Source organism: Dromiciops gliroides, chromosome 2 (assembly GCF_019393635.1).
Source record: "Dromiciops gliroides isolate mDroGli1 chromosome 2, mDroGli1.pri, whole genome shotgun sequence".
Lineage (NCBI taxonomy): Eukaryota > Metazoa > Chordata > Mammalia > Microbiotheria > Microbiotheriidae > Dromiciops > Dromiciops gliroides.
Window position 1 is genome coordinate 138525436 of NC_057862.1, and position 19685 is coordinate 138545120.

Here is a 19685-nt window from a genome sequence, read left to right on the forward strand (position 1 = left end):
ATTTTCACAAAGCTCCTATCTATTTAGGCTAACTCCGAATCCAGAAGCAAGTAATGAAAACTAGACAGCAAGCAAACCTTTCACTTGTTAGCACTAGCTCCTAAATTGGCATCATAAATAAATTTGCTTAATCTCAGAAACCGTTCAACACATTTTAATCCCCATTACTGCTGAAAATGCACTTGGAAGCTGTTGAGATTAATCTGTAGCTTAAAATCTTCCCTTAAAAATACTCAGAAGTCTGAACTGGTTAATGAAAATACTAATGAGACTGAATTCTGCAAATTTGAAATTAGCATAATTAGCCAATTTACTAGCATAGATTAATTTGGCTATTATGTACTTAACATTTTCATGTTTATGAAAGGGGGAAAAATGATTAAGCTTCCCACACAAAACACTGAGCTAAAACATTTACTGCAAAGTGGTAGTTGGTGTTTACTTTTCCTTATGAGAAAAATAGTAAACATAAACAGGATAAAGGCATGTTCTTAATGGAAGTGTTGTGTAGGGGGAAACAGCCCCTATTTTATCCTCTGGGTGAGTCTCCAAGGTAATGAGACAAAAGCTAGAACATGTGACAAACCATTTGGCTTCAAACTTTCAGTTCAATAAAAAACACCAGCATCTCTATCCTACCTTGAACTCTATGTTACGTTGCCATGCATATTAAAGATAGCAACTGACTCTTCCCCTGAAAGATTTTTTCTATCAAAAACTAAAAGACCCCTTTGACTTTGCATATTGTAAAATAGACCAGAAAATCAGAATACTTTCAAGAGCTTGTGTAATAGTAACTCATATTTCTATAGAGCTTAAAGGCTTTACAGGCTACTTCTTAACAATCCTAGGTTAGTGATATAAGTATTATCATTCTCATTTTACAAATGAGGAGGGTTAAGTGATAGAGGTCAGACAGGTTACAGGATCACAGGGTTTAGAGTTAGAAGAGAATTCATCTTACAGAAGAGGAAATTGGGGCCCAAAAAGGTTATGTTACTAGTCACCCAACTAGTGACATTCTGAAAATTCAAAAGTAGATCCTACTTTCTACTACTGCTACCACTTACTAATGGAAAGAAAATAAAGGACAACTTGTGATACAGTAAAAAGTGTCCTGGCTTTGTGGTGAATGGACCTGGCTTCAAATCCTACCTCTAATACTTAATACCTGTGTATTAAAGCAGTCTGGTAAGTTACCTAACTTCCCTAAGTCTCAGTTTCTTCATCTGTAAAATGAGAGAGAGGGAAGTTGGACTAGAGGGTCTCTGACGTTTTTTCTAGCTCTAAATTTGAATGAACAGCTCATAGGTAACTATCTCCTCCGGAGTAGTTGTTACAGAGACATGAACCTCAAGTGGGTAAGAAAGGAGGTTGAAAGACCAGGCTGGTAATGTCCAGTGGGATTTTGACGCTCCTTGGCTTTGACGTGAGCAGGTATGAGAAGTGTTAGAAGTGGTCCATGCAAAATCTGAGAAAGGTTTCTCTTACAGAATAATAAATAAGTCACTTCCATAATAATGAATTAGGAAAGGGACTCAGTGCTAACAAGTAAAAGATTGACTTACTATATTCTTTTCATTACTCTCCTCTGGGTTTTGAGTCATGCTAAATAGACAAGAGTCTTATGAGCACCCAAAGAGAAACCCTGAGGTGATTCTAACTTGATTTTCGTTCTTCTGGAGACCTAGATTCAACTTGCTATTCTGTCTGGAAAGTCCCTTGCCTTTGACAGACTGACCCTACCTTGTACCCTTTGGTACAGGGCTAAAATGGGCTTTCAGCCTAGGACCAGGATTGAAGTCATAGCACTAGGGAGAAATGCTGACATCAACTCCAGTCAATGTGACAGCATTATTCTTTTTCTGGTTTCCCCAACAGCACACCAACTTGCCACATATGCACCAACTATTTACTCCATTGCCCAAGAGCAAGTAAATGAATGGCACTGGACTACTCAAAAGTTTGGGGGGAAGGGGAGAAAAGGGGAAAGAGATAACTGGATAAATGAACAGCATATTGGAAAATAGACCAGAAAATCAGAGTACTTTCAATAGCTTGTGTAATAGTAACTCATATTTCTATAGAGCTTAAAGGCTACTTCTTTTTTTTTTTTTTTTGGGTGGGGCAATGAGGGTTAAGTGACTTGCCCAGGGTCACACAGCTAGTAAGTGTCAAGGGTCTGAGGCCGGATTTGAACTCAGGTACTCCTGAATCCAGGGCCAATGCTTTATCCACTGTGCCATCTAGCTGCCCCCTTATTTTATTTTATTTTTATTTTTTGGTGGGGCAATGAGGGTTAAGTGACTAACAGGCTACTTCTTAACAATCCTAGGTTAGTGATACAAGTATTATCATTCTCACTTTACAAATGAGGAGGGTTAAGTGATAGAGGTCAGACAGGTTACAGGATCACAGGGTTTAGAGTTAGAAGAGAATTCATTTTATAGAAGAGGAAATTGAGGCCCAGAAAGGTTATGTTACTTGTCACCCAACCAGTGACGTTCTGAAAATTCAAAAGTAGACCCTCCAACATCCCACTACTGCTACCACTTACTAATGGAAAGAAAATAAAGGACAACTTTCCTCTAGCCCTGCTTTTGCTATCCCTCACTTTCCTGTCCAAACACTGCCTTCCTAACCTAGAGTTGGTTGAGCAGAAAACTCCCACTCTTGAGAAAAGAAAAGCCTTCACCGACAATAGCTCAGACACCAAATTTATAAGTGATCTGTGAATATCGCTGCACTGTTGCACCCTACATGATGCAAACAAGAAAATGTACCAGCGAGAAAAATGACATCTTTCAGAGGGGTACTGGGAGGAGATGGATTATTAAATCCTTTAAGTACTGCAGAAATGGGAACCATTATTATTTTCATGGGAGACTCCAGGGAGAGACAAATAGAAAAACAGAAGGGATGAAATTAGCAAGGGAAAAGAAGGAAAGGACAGAGCAATTAAGAATTTAAAGAAAATTAGGGAATTAAGTGGGAGGGGAAAAAAAAGAATAATATGCACCCTTCTCTTTTTTTAGGTCTCAGTGTTAGTTTCTCCATTGAGGGGAAGAGAATTAATCTTTAATTTTTTTTTTTTACATTAGATGGGGGAAAAGGTCAGTGAATGCAAAAAGAGAATGTGAATTCTGTAAAGAGAAGGGGGTAAACAAGTTGGCATCAAAGCCTCCTCAAAGGACAAATGATTTGATAAGTTAGTCAGGGCATTTAAACTTAAAGTTTAAAGTGTCCAACTCTTCATGACCCCATTTGAGGTTTTCTTGGCAAAGATACTGGAGTGGTTTGCCACTGGCTAACTTTTTATCAAGTCATTTATCTCAAGCTGCACACTTTAGACTCAAAGAATGGAATAAATGGAAGGCAGCTGGAAGGCCATCTAATCCAATGTCCTCATTTGATAGATGAGGAAACTAAGGTCCAGAATGGAGAGATGATTTGCCCAAACTCATATACCAGAATAGTGGTAAAATCTGTCTAATGCTTTTTAACACTAACCCATTATAGCCTTTCAAGTAAAAACAAGAAGGCAAACACTTGAATGCTAGTACCTTTCTAGACACTTGGAAAAAGAAATACAGGCAGAGATGCTGTAGCTTCCAATACAATTTCTAGTTTCACTAACATTATCACCAACACCATCAATAATCACCTCATTATATATATATATATATATATATATATATATATATATACACACACACACACACACACACGTATTTATATGGCACTTTTTCAGAGAGAATGCTTTTGTTAGCAACTTTATTTCCCAATGACCTCCATGAGCAGATTGAACTTACCAGCCTCAACCTAACAAGTGAGGTTGGGAGATATGAAAAGCCCAGAGGCAGATTCTATATTTTAATTTCCTAGATCTTTGTCTTAATTCTGTCATATTTGGAACAATAAAAACTGATATTACTTAATAAAGTGGATGGGACATGGAAAGTAGTTTCAGTCATTGAGCACGAAGAATATTTGGTAGCAGTCATTATAAATGATTAAGAATTACAGCTTATTACTAACAAGGCAAACAGGGAGAATCACTATGAAGAAATCTAAAGAAAAGAAGTTATGAATGATGATAATGATCTACCTAATATCCCATTGAGAAAGATAAGCAGGCTGTCATGGAAAAGAAACTCTCATGATTCTGGCCACTCCTTCAATTCCTTCTGCTGACTCTTCATCCTCCTCCTTGCCAAAGGTTTTATTTTCGGCCCTCTTCTTGCTCTATACTGTCTCCCGGGGTGATCTCATCCATTCTCATGGCTTCAATTATCACCTCTATGCAGATGACTGTCAGACCAGTATCTCCACCCTCAGCTTCTCATCAGAGTCCTGGTCCTATATTTCTAACTAACTCCTGGTTAACTCTACCTGGATGCTCTTGCTGGCTCTTCAAATGAAACATGTCTTAAATTGAACTCATCCTCTCTTCCCCTTCCCTTCAACTCTGTATTTCTATTATGCCGCTGCTATAATCCCAGCATCTCAGGCTGGTAACCTTGAAGTGATCTCTGATTCTTTACTCTCCCTCTCCCACACATCTAATCAGTTGCCAAGTCCTGTTGTTTCTAATTCCAAACTATCCCTGGCATCTGGTCTTTACTCTCCACTCCCACTGCAAATACCCTAGTCTAGAGTCCATACACTCTTCAAGACATCCTTCACATGGCTACCGATGTAGTCTTCCATTAGAAAGTACCACTCTTCCTTTGGAAAAAGAGCCAGGAGGAATTGTTGAGCAGTCCTAAGAGAAGTGTTATACATTGAACAGAGACCTGGTCTTAGTGTCAGAATGATCTGGGTTCAAGTCCTATGTCTGACACTAACTGGTTATATGACCTGGGAATCGGTGCTCCTGACAGCTTTCTAAAGACTATAAGCCACAGAACAGCCACAGATATATATTGGTCGAATATCCTCATCTGGGTAGCTCCCTAAACCAATGAGATCAGAGGTCTAAACCACACAAAACGATGTGCCACTATATTTGCCACTCCTTTACTTAAAAATATTCTGTAGCTCCCCACTACCTATCAAATAACATATAAAATCCTGATTCTGCAATTCAAGGTTCTTCAGAGGCTGGCTCCAGCCTATAATAATAAAGTAACTGATAATTGCTAAATTATACAGGGTGTCCCAAAAGAATTAGTGCAATTTAAAGCTATTAAAGCTTAATTGCTTTATGTATGTGTGTGTGTGTGTATATATATATATATGTATGTGTGTGTGTGTGTGTGTTTATATACACAAACACACATATATATGTATATACATTTCTAGTAAATGCTATACAGGGTGTCTCAAAAAGTGTATTTTTAAGGTATTGACCTGTTAATAGCTTAAACTGTACTATTTCTTTTGGGAGACCATATAGTATAGTATTTGTGTGAGTGAGTGAGTGAGAGTGTGAGTGTCTGTGTGTGTCTGTAAGAGCTATTGAGCTCTGATAGCTTAAACTGCACTAATTCTTTTGGGACAACCTGTATAGCATTTCTAAAATTCGGTACATTGTGTTATTCAGTTTTCACAACAACCCCATGAGAAAATACAATTGATAAAATTATATCCATTTTACAGATAAGGACACATTCTGAGAGGAGTTAAATGACTTCCTCTGGGTTAAGAATGTCACCCTTCATCTCTGTCTACTGAAATCCTAACTCAGTTGCAATCTCTGCATGAGGACTAGACTGACACCATCCTCTTCCCCTCACATGAAGGTGGGCTTTCCTCCCTTCAAGATTCTCATGACTTTTGACTGGATCTCTCCTTTGACTTTCTCTCACTCTCTTATATCATAAACTTTGTCTTACTCCCCATAAACTCATAAACTCAAGATCAAGGACTGTGCTAGTTCTAGCTCTGTATACCTAGTGCCTAACACAATGTCTTGGAGGCAGTAGACGCTCACTGTTTGGTAAGCTGAAGAACTTAGAAAGAATACTAAAGATGATACAAAGTTAAGTGATAGCTCCCCAACAACATAACAGCTCAATAGGTACCACACAAACTTGAGGGTTTGAATATAAAACATTTAATTTGGGAGACACACAGACTATTTATATGCCTAGACAAAGTATAGGGTATATGTCTCTGTCACATGGATATGACCTTATCAGAACAAGGTTTCTGGCATAAAATCATACTTTTTAAGTTTCAGTAAAGAATGTATACTAGAATGATTTTACTGAAGGAATGAATGAATGAAAATAACACTTATTCAGAATATACTATTTGCCAAGCCCTAGGGATAGAATGCAAAAGCAAGACAATCTCTGCCCTCAGAGAGCTTATATTCTAATAGGGGAGACAACACATAAAGAAGAGTGGTGGCCAGCCATGGAAGTTTTGGCCTGGGAAGACACAGAAATGATGGATGAGTGGAACAACAGGGCAATCCATTGACATGACCTTTCTAGAACAAAGGAAGTAATGTTCTATTGCATTAACTTTACATCTATGAAAACATGATTGATACTTCCTACAGTTTTTATATTTAGATATTTTTTTTCTAGAGGACATATTTCAATTTTAAAATGAATGCCAGGTAGAAAATATGATCCAATTTACAGAAACATGTTTTGTAGCCACCTCTTCAGGATTCCATCAATTCTAGGAGAAAATACTTACAAAAATATATGACTATGTATAGAGTTTACTCTTCTAATCCCACGTTCCTCAGTCATGTTTAGGCATAAAGCAAGAATAGAAGACTAGAATGGAGCACTACTCCTTCTTTATTTCAGACCTCTCCATGATCAATAATGATAAGTTTTATTATACTTATGCAATTATCTGCATCAATCATGAGGACAGTCAAAAGGAGCATGCTGGTGGCTCTCATGCTATATAGCATCTGCCTGTGTTTCAGAATACCCAACCTAGCTGTAGTCCTGTAAATAATCTGAAAGGTGCAGGGCTTCAAGGACACTAGAATAACAATATGTTTTAAAAGCCTTCCTAGGGCATGTTTCTTCCTAGGACCATTTGTGTGAAATGGTGAGTTCTGTTGGCTTAGAGTTCATATCCCAGGAAGAAGAAAGATGGAGGACAGCCAGAAGCACTGGTAACACAAGACCAACTAAAGTGAGAAGGATACATACTATTCGTTTGACTCAATTTCAATGAGAAAGGAAATACTGGAACATAAGCATGTTACAGGAAAGGCTTGTTTTGTTCTTTTGAAGGTTCAGTTCAAATTGATTACATTAACAAAAATGTATATTATGGGTACATATGTATAGAAGCTGGATGGTGCAGTGGATAGAACACTGGCCTTGGAGTCAAGAAGACCTGAGTTCAAATCTGACCTTAGACACTTAACTGTATGACCATGGGTGAGTCACTTAACCTCTGTTACCACCACGACGACCATTATTACTCTTCTCATACTTTACAATATCTGGCTTACTCTCTGTTCTCACACGTAACATTCCATCTCCTATCTCCATGCCTTTACTTTGGTAATATACTCTCTCCTGACCTCAGCCTCATAGAATCCTTTTAAGAGGCAGCTCAAGCATCACCTTCTACAGGAAGCACTTCCTGATTTCCCCAACTGCTAGTGTCATCTCTCCCAAATGACCTTATACTTACTACTTTGTATTTATTTACACTTATTGTCTTTAAATTTATTGTGTATTATATATACATACATATATATATACATATACATATGCAATAAATAAATGTATATATGTGTATATGGGGGGAGGGAAGGAGGGAAGGAAGGGGAGAGAAAGAGAGAGAGAGAGAGAGAGAGAGAGAGAGATAACTTCTTGTCTTCCCTGTTAGAATATAAGCTCCTAGAGCATAGGGATTTTTTCCATTCATTGAATTTGTATTTCCAGTGACTAAGGATTAAGCACCTAAAAGGTGCTTAGCTTAATTAATACAGGTTGATTGATTGAGCTCATATCCTACCCCCCCCACACACACACACACTCTCCCTTTAGCCCTGCTCATTTCTGACCCCCTCAGTACATCTCTCCTACCCCTCAGCCAGAAATGGCAGAGAACACATCCTTTGCATGGTTCTCAGTTATTCAAACTGGGCTTTACAAATACTTAATGACTTACTTTGAAGATGCCCCCCACCCCCATCCTAACTAACTCTATTCTAGGTTTATAGGCTTGATAGATTAAGGTTTGATAGGTAAAGACTTTATCTTAACCTAACCCTTTAATTCGTGTGTGTGTGTGGGGGGGCAATTGGGATTAAGTGACTTGCCCAAGGTCACACAGCTAGTAAGTGTTAAGTCTCTGAGGCCGGATTTGAACTCAGGTCCTCCTGAATCCAGGGCCAGTGCTTTATCCACTGCACCACCTAGCTGTCCCTTAACTCTTTAATTTTTCATTTGAGGCAACTGAGACCCAGGGTGTTTAAATGATTCACTCAAGGCCATTCTGATAATGTTTGCAGAGTTTGCATTCAATCTCAGGTCCACAATTTTCAAAATTCACTGTTCTTTATACTGTACCATATTGCTACTCATTCTTGAGGGGCTGGTCAAATACACAGGCTTTGGAATACCTCAGCATTATCTTTTGATATTTGTCTGAGCACTGATCCAAATGTGTTTTACTTACATAAAAAGTGGCAAAACTCTTGTTTTATTTCTCCTATAGAAAATTCCAGAAATCATGGTATCTGCTAGCCAGGTAGGCTGGCTGCCTACGTTCTCAGCTTAACACCAGGGAAATGAATGGTAGCAAAGATAATATGCTAGCATCTTCTAAATGTACTACGTCAGATGTCTTCGCTCATCTGATCCCTAGCTTCCTTCGAGGCTCAGCTCATATCTTGCCTTCTACATGAGGCTTTCTCTGATTCTCCCCAGCTGTTGTGTCTTCCCCTCAAAGTCACCTTGTGTCTATTGTGAGTGTATCTATATAGGTATATGTTGTCTCCCCCAATAGACTAGAAGTCCTTTGAAGGCTTAGACTATTTTTGTTTCCTCTTTGTATCCCTAGTGCCTGGCACCTTTTGTTGTTTGGTCTTGTCCAACTCTTCATGACCCATTTGAGGGTTTTTTGGGCAAAGATACTGTCGTGGTTTTACCAGTTCCTTCTCCAGCTCATTTTATAGATGAAGAAACTGAGGCAAACAGGGGGTAAATGACTTGCCCAGTGTTACACAGCCAGTAAGTTTTTGAGGCCAGATTTTAACTCAGTTCTTTTTGACTCCAGGGTTGGCACTCTATCCACTGTGCCACCTAGCTGACCTATAGCCTAGTATCTAATAGGCACTTAAATACTTGTTGATTGGAAAATTCTTTTTTCTCCTATATGGATTTTTAAAAATTACTCATAAAGTAAAATACAGGGGTTTTAAAATAGAGATTACAAGATAGAGGTTACTCAATCTCCCAATTCATTTCATGATAATTGTCTCTTATAGATCATTCTGTCATGTGTTCTCTTGCCAATATTGTCCTTTCTACTAAATATCACCAGTGAGAAAAAAACTAGCCTATGGATGCCAAAGGTTAGCTAAGTAAAAGCTTCAAGTTCCTGTTTTTATAGCAGAAAAACTTCACAAAATCAAGATGATTACAGAGAATCTGTTTTCCTTCCTCTTATTTACATGAAAACTATGCTGAGAAAACTGCCTTACATTCAAAGGAATTAAAAAAGAAGAGGTAAAAAAGAAGAGATAGTATGTCAGAAGTGCCACCTTCCCCACTATTTGTTTTCTGAAGTTTATCCATCAAAGGAAGAACAAATACATAACCAAATAAGAGAATGATTGGAAAGATAGGAGGTTGATTGCCTAGTTGCCTAATACTGACTTTTGCTATAAAAGCATTCAATGAATATTTATTGAGTGCCAACTAACTACATCATACTTTTTTTTATTTGGATGAAAACATCCTTTCATGTGCTAGCTGAGTGCAATGCATGTAGTAGGTGCTCAATAAATATGTGACAAAAGAATGAAGTACAAAACAATAAGCACCATAAAAGACAGAAACTTCATATGGTATTTCATGTCCTTTAAAAGCGTGGAGAGGCAAAGCATGTATATGTGGAAAAAATAAATACTGGGTGACATGAAAGGTATTATATAATCAGCTGTCACAAATGAGAGGTACAAACAGTAAGTATCTTTTCCTCCTCTTAACTCTCAATACTTAGTGTAGGAAGAACGTACCATGACTTTACAGAGGATATGGAACTTGAGCTGGTCATTGAAGGCTAGTGAGAGTGGGGGGCAGGGGAGGTAGAAGGCAAGGAAAGGGAGCAGAAATATTGAAGGAAGCCCTTAGAGGATAATGAGTAGCCCAGTCTGGCTAAATCAGAAGTTTCTTGCACAAAGCATAATAGATAAAGCTAGACTAGTAGGTTGGGGCTGGATAATGGCAGACTTTCCTTGCCAGATTAAGCAGTTGGCACTTTCTCCTAGAGGTGATGTGGATCCAGCAGGGGGTTTTGAGTAGGAAGTGGCAGGGATCAGGTAAAGAGGTATTTTAGCAAAATCATCTGGCAGCAGCGTGTAATGTAGACTAGACAAGGAAATAACAGCTGACATGTACATAACACCCTGAGGTTTTCAAAGTACTATCTCTATCTCTGTATAGGTATGTGTATATGTGCACATGTATGTATACATACTTGTTATATACATAAATATATACATGTATACATATAAAACCTGTGATCCTTATGGCAACCCTGTTGAGGGGGATGCAAGTCAACCTCATTTTAAATATAGAAAACTAATGCAGAGAGAGGTTAAGTGATTTTCCCAGGGTTACACAGATAGTAAATGTCTGAGGCACTATTTAAACACAGGTGTTCCTGACTCCAGGTCAGGACCCCTAATTCTATCCATTATGTTAAAAGGCTGTGATCTCATAGATTCAGGAATTCCCTCCAGTAATGCAGATCATACACAACCTATAGATGCTTGCTCATTCTGTGATTTCTGTTCATGTCATACTGTAATTTCACGAGGGATCTTTTCAATGTGATGAAGGCTGTCCTCCCATTTCTTCTGACATTTGAAGGCACCAATAGAGCATTTTGTCATGCACCCACTCTTGCCATGTGACCACTCCATCTTCTCTTCCTAGTATAACATTTCCTTGATGATCCCTTTTTCCTTTAGAGTTCTCCACTGGCTATATATTGTACCCTGTTCATATGCACCATCTGCCCCTCTATCACCTTCTGTGTGATACCCATTTTTGTTATTGTATTGTATGTATGTCATTGTATTTTACATCTTCCTCCCATATAGCAAAAACTAGTAGAATATTATTATTTTTTGGTTTTCCACATACAGGGTTGAAAAAAAGAGGAATGTACATGAAACTGTGAATCTATTTGATATATGGCTTAGCATTTCATATATATCTTTTCAAATATATGATAAATTCAACATATAACTTTAGAAGTTGTCCTGCTTGTCTGTGATTCTTTCTGCCTCTTTTGCTCTTTTCTGCACAATTTTAAAAAACATGCTTCAATCTTTCTCCCCGTCTTTCCATTCTCCATAGTAGAATATTAGTATTAAAAAGATAGTCCCTGGCTTGTGGGAAACTTTGCAATTTCTCAAAGGCTATGCAACTTGCTCTTTTCTTCCTACACAACTCTGAACCCAACTTACAGTCCATTTATATCAACTGTACTAGATATACACAATGATGGGTAAATTCCATTGGACAACAACACAAATGCATGTTGAAATCTGGACAGCAGAAATAGGCTAAATGTCTTTGAGTAATTACAGATCTCTCCTAATAGATGCTTCCATAGTTTGGAGCTCAATGCAATCAGTTCAATGCCATCTATAAACAGGAGCATCTAGAGGACCTAACCATCTGTAAGGAAAATTTCTTCCACCTGAACTCTAGACAGGATCTCCTCCATCACAGTGGTAAATATCTTTAAGAAGCATATAATTACCATATTCTATGCTTTGTCTTAAGCTTAACTTGGGGGAGTGGTGTTGAATAGGATTATTTCTATTGTCATATCTTCTGAGGTATATCAAATGATTTTGAGGTAAGACTGGGAGATGGCTTGCTGTAAAAGTCTGTAAGGCTCTCTTTTGTTGTACCAAATCATATGCCCTTTTTTAAATCAAAAAATAAATACAAGGGGATCTTATAGTTTCTATATTTTTCAGTCAGTCAGTCAATCAATAAGCATTTATTAAGCACCTACTATGTGCAGGGTATTACCTGTGAAATGATAAAAATGATTACTTAGTAATAACCTCCTAGAAGATGCTCTCAATAAACATATAGATGACTCTTGGCATCTATATGTAGGATAAATGGCCTGGGACTGCTGAGGAAATGTAATGGATTAAGCTGTCAAGACAGCCCTGTGAAACAGAAGCTACCAAGCCTTCACACTTACCTCCTATCTTTGCGTTGTATGCAATGCCCACTATGCAATAGGAATTGTTTGCTGAGGCAGCAACTTCACCAGCACAGCGAGTACCATGCCTAGAGCAGATGGGGGGAGGAAGGGAAATAAGAAAATCAGGAGAACTATGCAGAAAGTTTCAATGAATTCACAGCAATACCCCAAATTAAATGCAGCAAGACACATATTTGTAAGCATGGGACTATTATTTATGATTCATATTTTTCATCCTCTTTGCCACCAGCACTTTTGCTAATAGTGTCCTGCAGTTACCCCATTATTTGCCCAATATCTATCCCCAGTCATACAGTCTTCCCTTCCCCTACCATGCTGCAACAATGCCATAGTGCTCATTTCTATGGCCACTTCGACAGAAGCTGAGAAAGACTGCTCTTGTCTTAACACTCAACAGCAGCCAGGGGACTACAAAGAAATTACCAGCAAAATGAATTGCCTTTCACAGGAATGACCTCATTTTAAAATGTGTTGCTTCCTGTCAATCCCTCTAGTGGAAAACAAAAATATGGAGAGCTTTAAAAATGAAAACTATGAGAAGAGTCCATGGAGAATTTGTGTCATTAGCCAAATTAAAGGCCTCCCTTAAAAATAGTTATGACTTGGCTCTTTCAGAGAGAATAGTCTTATTTTTCACTGACTTGCTCAATCTACTGCAGTTAAAAGGATTCCCCTACTCCATCCTCTTAACAGCAAGATTCAAGCCTGCTCTTCAGGATTCAAAACTTCACAACAGGATGACTCGACATTTTGTGAGGAAAGGAAAGTCCTTCATTTTAAACAACCTAGGATGTATGGTATGAACAGAACCTTTGAAGCAGGGTTTTATGACTAGTTGATAAATCGACGTAGGCAAATTTTGTTTCATTTATCAAACTATGAGGGTCTGGCATTTTTGTACATTGCTCTAAGGGGATAAGTGAAGCGACTGGCTTCGGGTCACACAGCCAGTTTATGCCAGGTGCAGAGCTTGGACCCATTTTCCTGATTCTGAGGCCAGCTCTCCATTCACTATGACTCCTAATGCCTCTCAGGCACTGCTTGTTACTGATTATACTCATCCAGATTTTGAATATATCTGTAATCTACTCTTCTTCCACTCCCACAGTCTAACCCCCAAGCTCTCTCTCTCTTCATGTATGGAGACTACAAGGGGCTCAGGACTGTGCTCATCAGATAACTACATCTTTTAGAGCTTTGTAATCACGGTTACCAACTAATAGAATTATTCTATAGGAATCAGCAGTTGGACCCAGGGTACACTCATTTGCAAGCCTCAAGTCAGAAGGGGAGCATGTTAGCCTCCACCTAGTTTCAGTACCTTCATTCTCCTTGTTCCCTAACCCTCCAAGGATCTGCCTTGAAAAGCCTGAAACACACCCTCAAATTGCTCAGAGATCCACACCTTAACAACCTCCACAAACACATGCACTGACTCACACACCCTCAGTTCACACACTGTGGTATTACTAGCTAATCACACACTCTCTCTCTCTCACACCATGAATCATTCCAAGTCTAACAATAACACTCCAACAATACTCTATTCTCCACAAACTGTATACTCCACTTTCAACATACTCTATCACAAACACCCAAGAGCCAACTACCAGTAATGCCTACTCCACCAATTACCAGCATCAGGAAAAAGTCCTGATATTCTCCTAACTGGGCAGCTGAGAGGCCTCTTCAGCTCAGAACATAGTTACTAACTACTTCAGAGTCTAGCAGTCAGAGAGAAGCTAAACTTGGGAATAACATCAAAATATTTAGAATAGGCTTTAATGGAACAGAGTATAACAATTAGAATATGTAAACAAAAAGAGAAAATGTTTTCTAGCTATTAGTGTTCAGTATCAGTGACTAATGTCCACTGATACCTAGAAAACATCAGTTCCAGGAATCAGCAATAAAGGAGAGTGGCTAGAATGCAGGACTCGAATTCAAGAAAACTGGGATTTCAATGCTGTCTGAGATACTATACGAACTTGGGCAAGTCATTCAGCCTTAGTTAACTCCCTCTTCTATAAAATGGGACTAATCCTAGCTATTGCACTTGCCTCAAAGGATTGTTGTGAAAGTCAAATAAAATAATCTATAAAATAAATTGTGCACCTTAAAGTATTCCATTGATGTCAGTAGAACTTTTAAACATATCTATGTCTATATGTGTTCATCTATGATACCCTTTATACATTAATAAAACAGAACAACATAATAATAGCTGACAATTTACATGGTATTTTATGATTTACAAAATACTTTACATTTATTTCTCTATCTCATTTGAGTTTCACAACAGCCCTGTGAAATCAGTGCTATTATTAGCATACTTTATATGCTAGGAAGCCGAGTCTGAGAAAGGCTAAAGGATGTATCCATTGTCACATAGTTAAGTAAGACAAGATTAAAACCCATACAAGGGAAGAAGTATGGAATCATGGAAAGGATGCTAGATCTGGAATAAGAGGACCTGGGTTCAAATCCTTCCTGGGCCACTCGCTACTTGTACGACCATAGGCAATTCACTTAAATTTAGTTTCCTTATCTGTAAAATGAGGGGGCTGGACAAAATGACTTCTAAGGTATCCTCCAGTTCAAAATCTATGATCCTGACTTCAAGCCAAGTACTCTTTCTACCTTGCCCTCTTATCAACTTATTAAGGACTTTAAGGTTTCTGAAGGAACCTAAAACCATATCCAAAAGTAGGGAGGCATTTGAATTTCATTCATTTTATTAGGTTTCTCTGTGCATAATATTATCTTTAGGCGTCTGAGAAAGAGAAGAAAAGACATACTTATTTTCATTGCTGGCATCATAGCGTGGAGAAGGATCATAGTCATTTCCATTGACATCATAGCTTGCATAGGCATCCTAAAATTAATGTGTCTCGATAAGTGAAAGAATACAAATTACACAACACACAGAAGCCCTATCTACATTTGAAGGCACTGGGCTTTTTTTTTTTTCTGAAATGGAAAAATGCACAAAGTGGCTGATCTATAGGGTACAATAATCACATCATGTAATTTCTCCTTTTCAATCAGGTAATTTAGGTATACATTAGGTACAGATTAGTTTAGGTAGAGATTAAAATCTAAACCTGAATTTATAGTCCAAGCACAATGAGAATATCAAATACATTGAATTTACATAGCTTCTACATAACTTCAATAGGGCAAAATTCTCATTTGTAACAGCCCTACATATAAAGTGCTTTGCAATACTATGCATTTTATAGTCTCCAGTTATTATCATTATCTAAATTATTTTGACCTCTTATCTCACATTTTCTAATAAAGTTCATAAAGAAAAAGTCCAAGGACAAGTTCAATATTCTTCCATATATGATGTTCTGAGAGAGAAGAGTCGACAGAGATTCTCTGAAAGCATGCCTGGGACAGTTCCAGCAGCAGACAGGACAACAGGAATGACAGTGCCTTCTGCTCTCACAGGGTTTTAATTTGTGATTATCTTGTTCTCAAGAGAGGATTTAGATAGAGATGGTGCTGGGACACATTCCTATCCTGCTATTATTCCTTTATAAAGAAGTTATATGGTATGTTCTGCTAAGGTAGTTGCTTTTTACAGGTGAATAAAAAAGTGATATATGTGCAGTTTTTGTAAGCTCACTAAAATATTCTTTGATAGAGCTGTGGGAGCAGAAAGTACAACAGTGATAGTATTCAAATAATAACCTACAATCTAATTCCTTTTCATATAGTGATCTCAGGGCCTGATCTCAGAGCCAGGAGAATCTAGATTCAAATCTCACCTCTGACACGTACTGACTGTGTGACCCTAGGCAAGCCACTAAAAATTTCAGTGCTATATGTCAGTTCTAAGACTATGAATTGCAGAGGACATTCCAACCTATATGTGTGGAAGGAATTTTTTCAGATGGGAGTTGCCTATGCTAATGAAGTCAGCAGTCCAGTAAATTAATAACATATTCTACTTACACATTATTATATAATAATGTCAAGTCAAATAAAAAATTATTAAGTGCCTACCATGTGCCAGGAACTGGGCTAAGTCTGCCTCAGAAGCTCTAATGGCCAGAATGAGTGAAGGCCCAGGCAGAGCCCCTAGACTCTTGCTCTCCCATAAGGGGAGAGTTTTGTAACAGAAAATACAGGGTGTCCCAAAAGTCTTAGTTCAATTTTAAGCTTTAATAGTTTAAAACTGCACTAAGACTTTTTGAATACCCTGCATATAATAATAATAATAATAATAACAATAATAATAAGATGATAATGATATCATTCCCATTGTCCTGTCTGCTATTAGAGTTGTATCAAGTGAGCCTACAGAGAATATTCTTATATTTTAATTCTTTTAATTCACTTCCAAAAGCAGTTATCTTAAAAAAATAATCATCCTTAATATCTCCAGAAAGTTTTCAAAGGCTAGTGCTCAACACAAAACTTGCTCTTGAGCCTCAGAATGAAAGAATCTCCTTAACTGGGTCAAGTGATTCTCTGAAGGTATCATAGCAGCCATGCTGTTGCCTATGGTAGTAGTTAGAAAACTGTGTGTGTACACATAGAATATTTATATAGTTTATATGTGTACATCTTTAATACTGAAAATAAGCTTTTATCAACTGGCTTTCCAGCTTCATCCCTGTTTGACCATTGCCCAGATCCCATACAGGGCTGCATGCCAGGGACAATATAGCCAGCTACAATAGGATAGCACATGGACAAGAAACAAGCTATATTTCCACCTACCATCCCCTGAATTGATACTTTATCATTCTCAGCTGAGGAAATAGAATCAAACTCATTGTTTTCTAGGGGTAATCTTTTTTTTTTTAAGGTTTTTCTTGGTGTTCCTTTCCTTCTGACATTACATCCTGTTTCATCTCACCAGATGAATAGAAGCTTCTTGAGGTTAATGACTGTCATTCCTTTCTTTCTTTCCTCCTTCCTTCCTTCCTACCTACCTACCAAATAGATGTGATGAGCTTGCAGCTGGCTACATTTATGTGCTTTTCCTATAACATGGCATCTGATTTGGAATATGGTTAAGAGTCAGGATGAGATGAAGTCAGATAGCAAATAGAGAAAATGTGATTTTTAAATGTTAAAAAACAAAACAAAACAAGCATTTGCTTGCCAATTTTGAATTCAAATCCTTGGTTTTGAAGACACAAAATAGTTTCAGCAAAGTAAAAGTGAAAGCTGCTATTGAAGAGACTTGAATGTTTATAGAAGGGTGTCATTTTCTGAAAAATCAAGACAGAACCTTTTAAAGTACATTTCTCTTTGGGGAAAAACGAATAAACAATATAAAACAATTCTATGAGGCTATACATTATCACATCTATACAAAGGGAAGTATAAATAAAATGAAGCTCAACTTACATAATTAGCTGCTAGATCTGGGTGATTCCTCTCTATTCCATCATCCAGAATGGTGACCACAACGTTTTTTCCTGTATAGCCTCTCTTCCATGCTGCAGGGACATTCATTTCTGATCGGCAGCGACTGTGCTTATCCCCGCAGTGCTAAGCAAACAAATAAATCCCCAAAACACAGAAGCTGAACCATAATACATTCCATCTATCCAACTGGTAGTAATTTAAAAGCTCAGGCATGACTATATTCATGTATGCACATGAACAAATAATTAAAAACTCCTCATGTTTTAAGTAACAAGTCTTATTTCAAATAACTATTTTATTTCCCCATGAGTAAAGATGAAATATTGCATTTAGTTATTTTGTTCTAAGCTATTTCTCCATAATTTCTGTAGAGAAGCATCATCCCTCTTAAAGTGTTTTTTTCCCTATCCAAGCATTCTTTTGGGGGACCAAATCATTTAGTCACAAGAATATGCATCAAACTGACTTACTAATACCTAAAACACTTCCCAAAGGAAAGTACTTCTGCTTACCATGTACCACATGTTGGACCATATTGGGTCATTGAAATAAATGGAATGTGTATCACTTCGAACATGTCTCTTCACTCTCCGTTTAACTTCTTGTTGTTGTAGCCATTTTACCTATCATATAAGAAAAGTTCATATTTATTTATATTATCATTTCCTACTTTCTGTTGCATCACATGCAATGTAGATTTCCATCTTCATTATCATTATCATCATCCTCATAGTTAACATTTATATGCTGTTTACTGTGTGCCAGGCACTATGCTAAGCATTTTGTAATTGTTATCTCATTTGATATATCTTGATATATCACCATGTCATTGTGAAGTTTGGGATTCTAAATTCCATGAGACAGGAAAATACCTATTTAACTTCATTAATTTTGTTGATCTACTAATGTCCTCTTTGGATGTTTCTTTGTAGCATAGAGATGACCACTGGTTCTCTAAGTCTATACTAGTAGGTTATAAGTTCCAAAATATCCTACCAAGGCTTAGAGTACAGGATGGGGCTGAAGAATATAATGTCTCTGTTGCCTAAGAACCACCCGAGATGAGTTCAGAAAGATTCATAGACCAGAAGGTTGGTTGCAAAGGGATAGCTTTTTCGTGAGGAGCAAACTATGAAGATAGTTTATTACGGTATGGAACTGTGATCTATGACAAAAAGAATATTCATACCTATAAAATAAAGCATCTTAAAAATAGTGAAGGAATCTGAACTAGAGTGGTTAAATTTATGAAATGGAAAAAAAGGTGAATAGCAAGATTTTTCAGGACATTATCCTGAAAAAAGCTCAAAATTAGGATGGCTGGTCACCTTAGACCCGAAGAGGTTCAAGGAAAAGTGAGCAATTACATGGAAGGGAAGAATGCAAATAAGAAAATATAATCTTTTTCTCCTAGGAAGTTTGTCAAGAAAAATGAATTCACTGGTTCTAGCAAAAACTTACAATGGTTTTCTACTTTGGTCATGTATCACAAATCTACTGGATAATTTCCTCCACAAAGTTTGAGTCCCACTTAGGTGGTCCCACAAACAAAAGGGTAGGAAGGACTCTTCTAGCCTGTCCTTATGTAGATCCCCACCAAAGAAATGGATAGAATAAATCCCCTCAGTGTGGCATATCTAGGAAGGCCTTCTTCATAAGTTCTACCTTGAACACAAACTGGCTATGTCATCCCAGTCAAGTCAGTTAATTTCTTAGTGACCCCAGGCAACTCTCTATGTCTAGAAATGGAAAAGTAGCTGCTGACCTGCTTTGGTGAAGGAATTTCCTTACTGAGACCTCCCTACCCTGGTAAAATCACAGATCGGGTTTCAAAACAAAACAAGCTAGCAAAAGATGACAATTTTTGTGACAAAAAA

The 19685-nt window shown here is 37.6% G+C and overlaps 1 protein-coding gene across 1 annotated transcript in view; it reads right to left on the reverse strand.

Moving 5' to 3' along the window:
• Positions 1–19685, reverse strand: part of PCSK6 (proprotein convertase subtilisin/kexin type 6) — a 260225-nt gene that overhangs the window by 165390 nt on the left and 75150 nt on the right. Inside the window, exons 3-6 of the mRNA XM_043985253.1 lie at positions 18321–18431; positions 17788–17931; positions 15216–15292; positions 12394–12482 (exon numbers count right to left, since the gene is read on the reverse strand). Coding sequence (XP_043841188.1) covers positions 12394–12482; positions 15216–15292; positions 17788–17931; positions 18321–18431 — 421 coding nt within the window. The remainder of the gene's footprint in view (positions 1–12393; positions 12483–15215; positions 15293–17787; positions 17932–18320; positions 18432–19685) is intronic.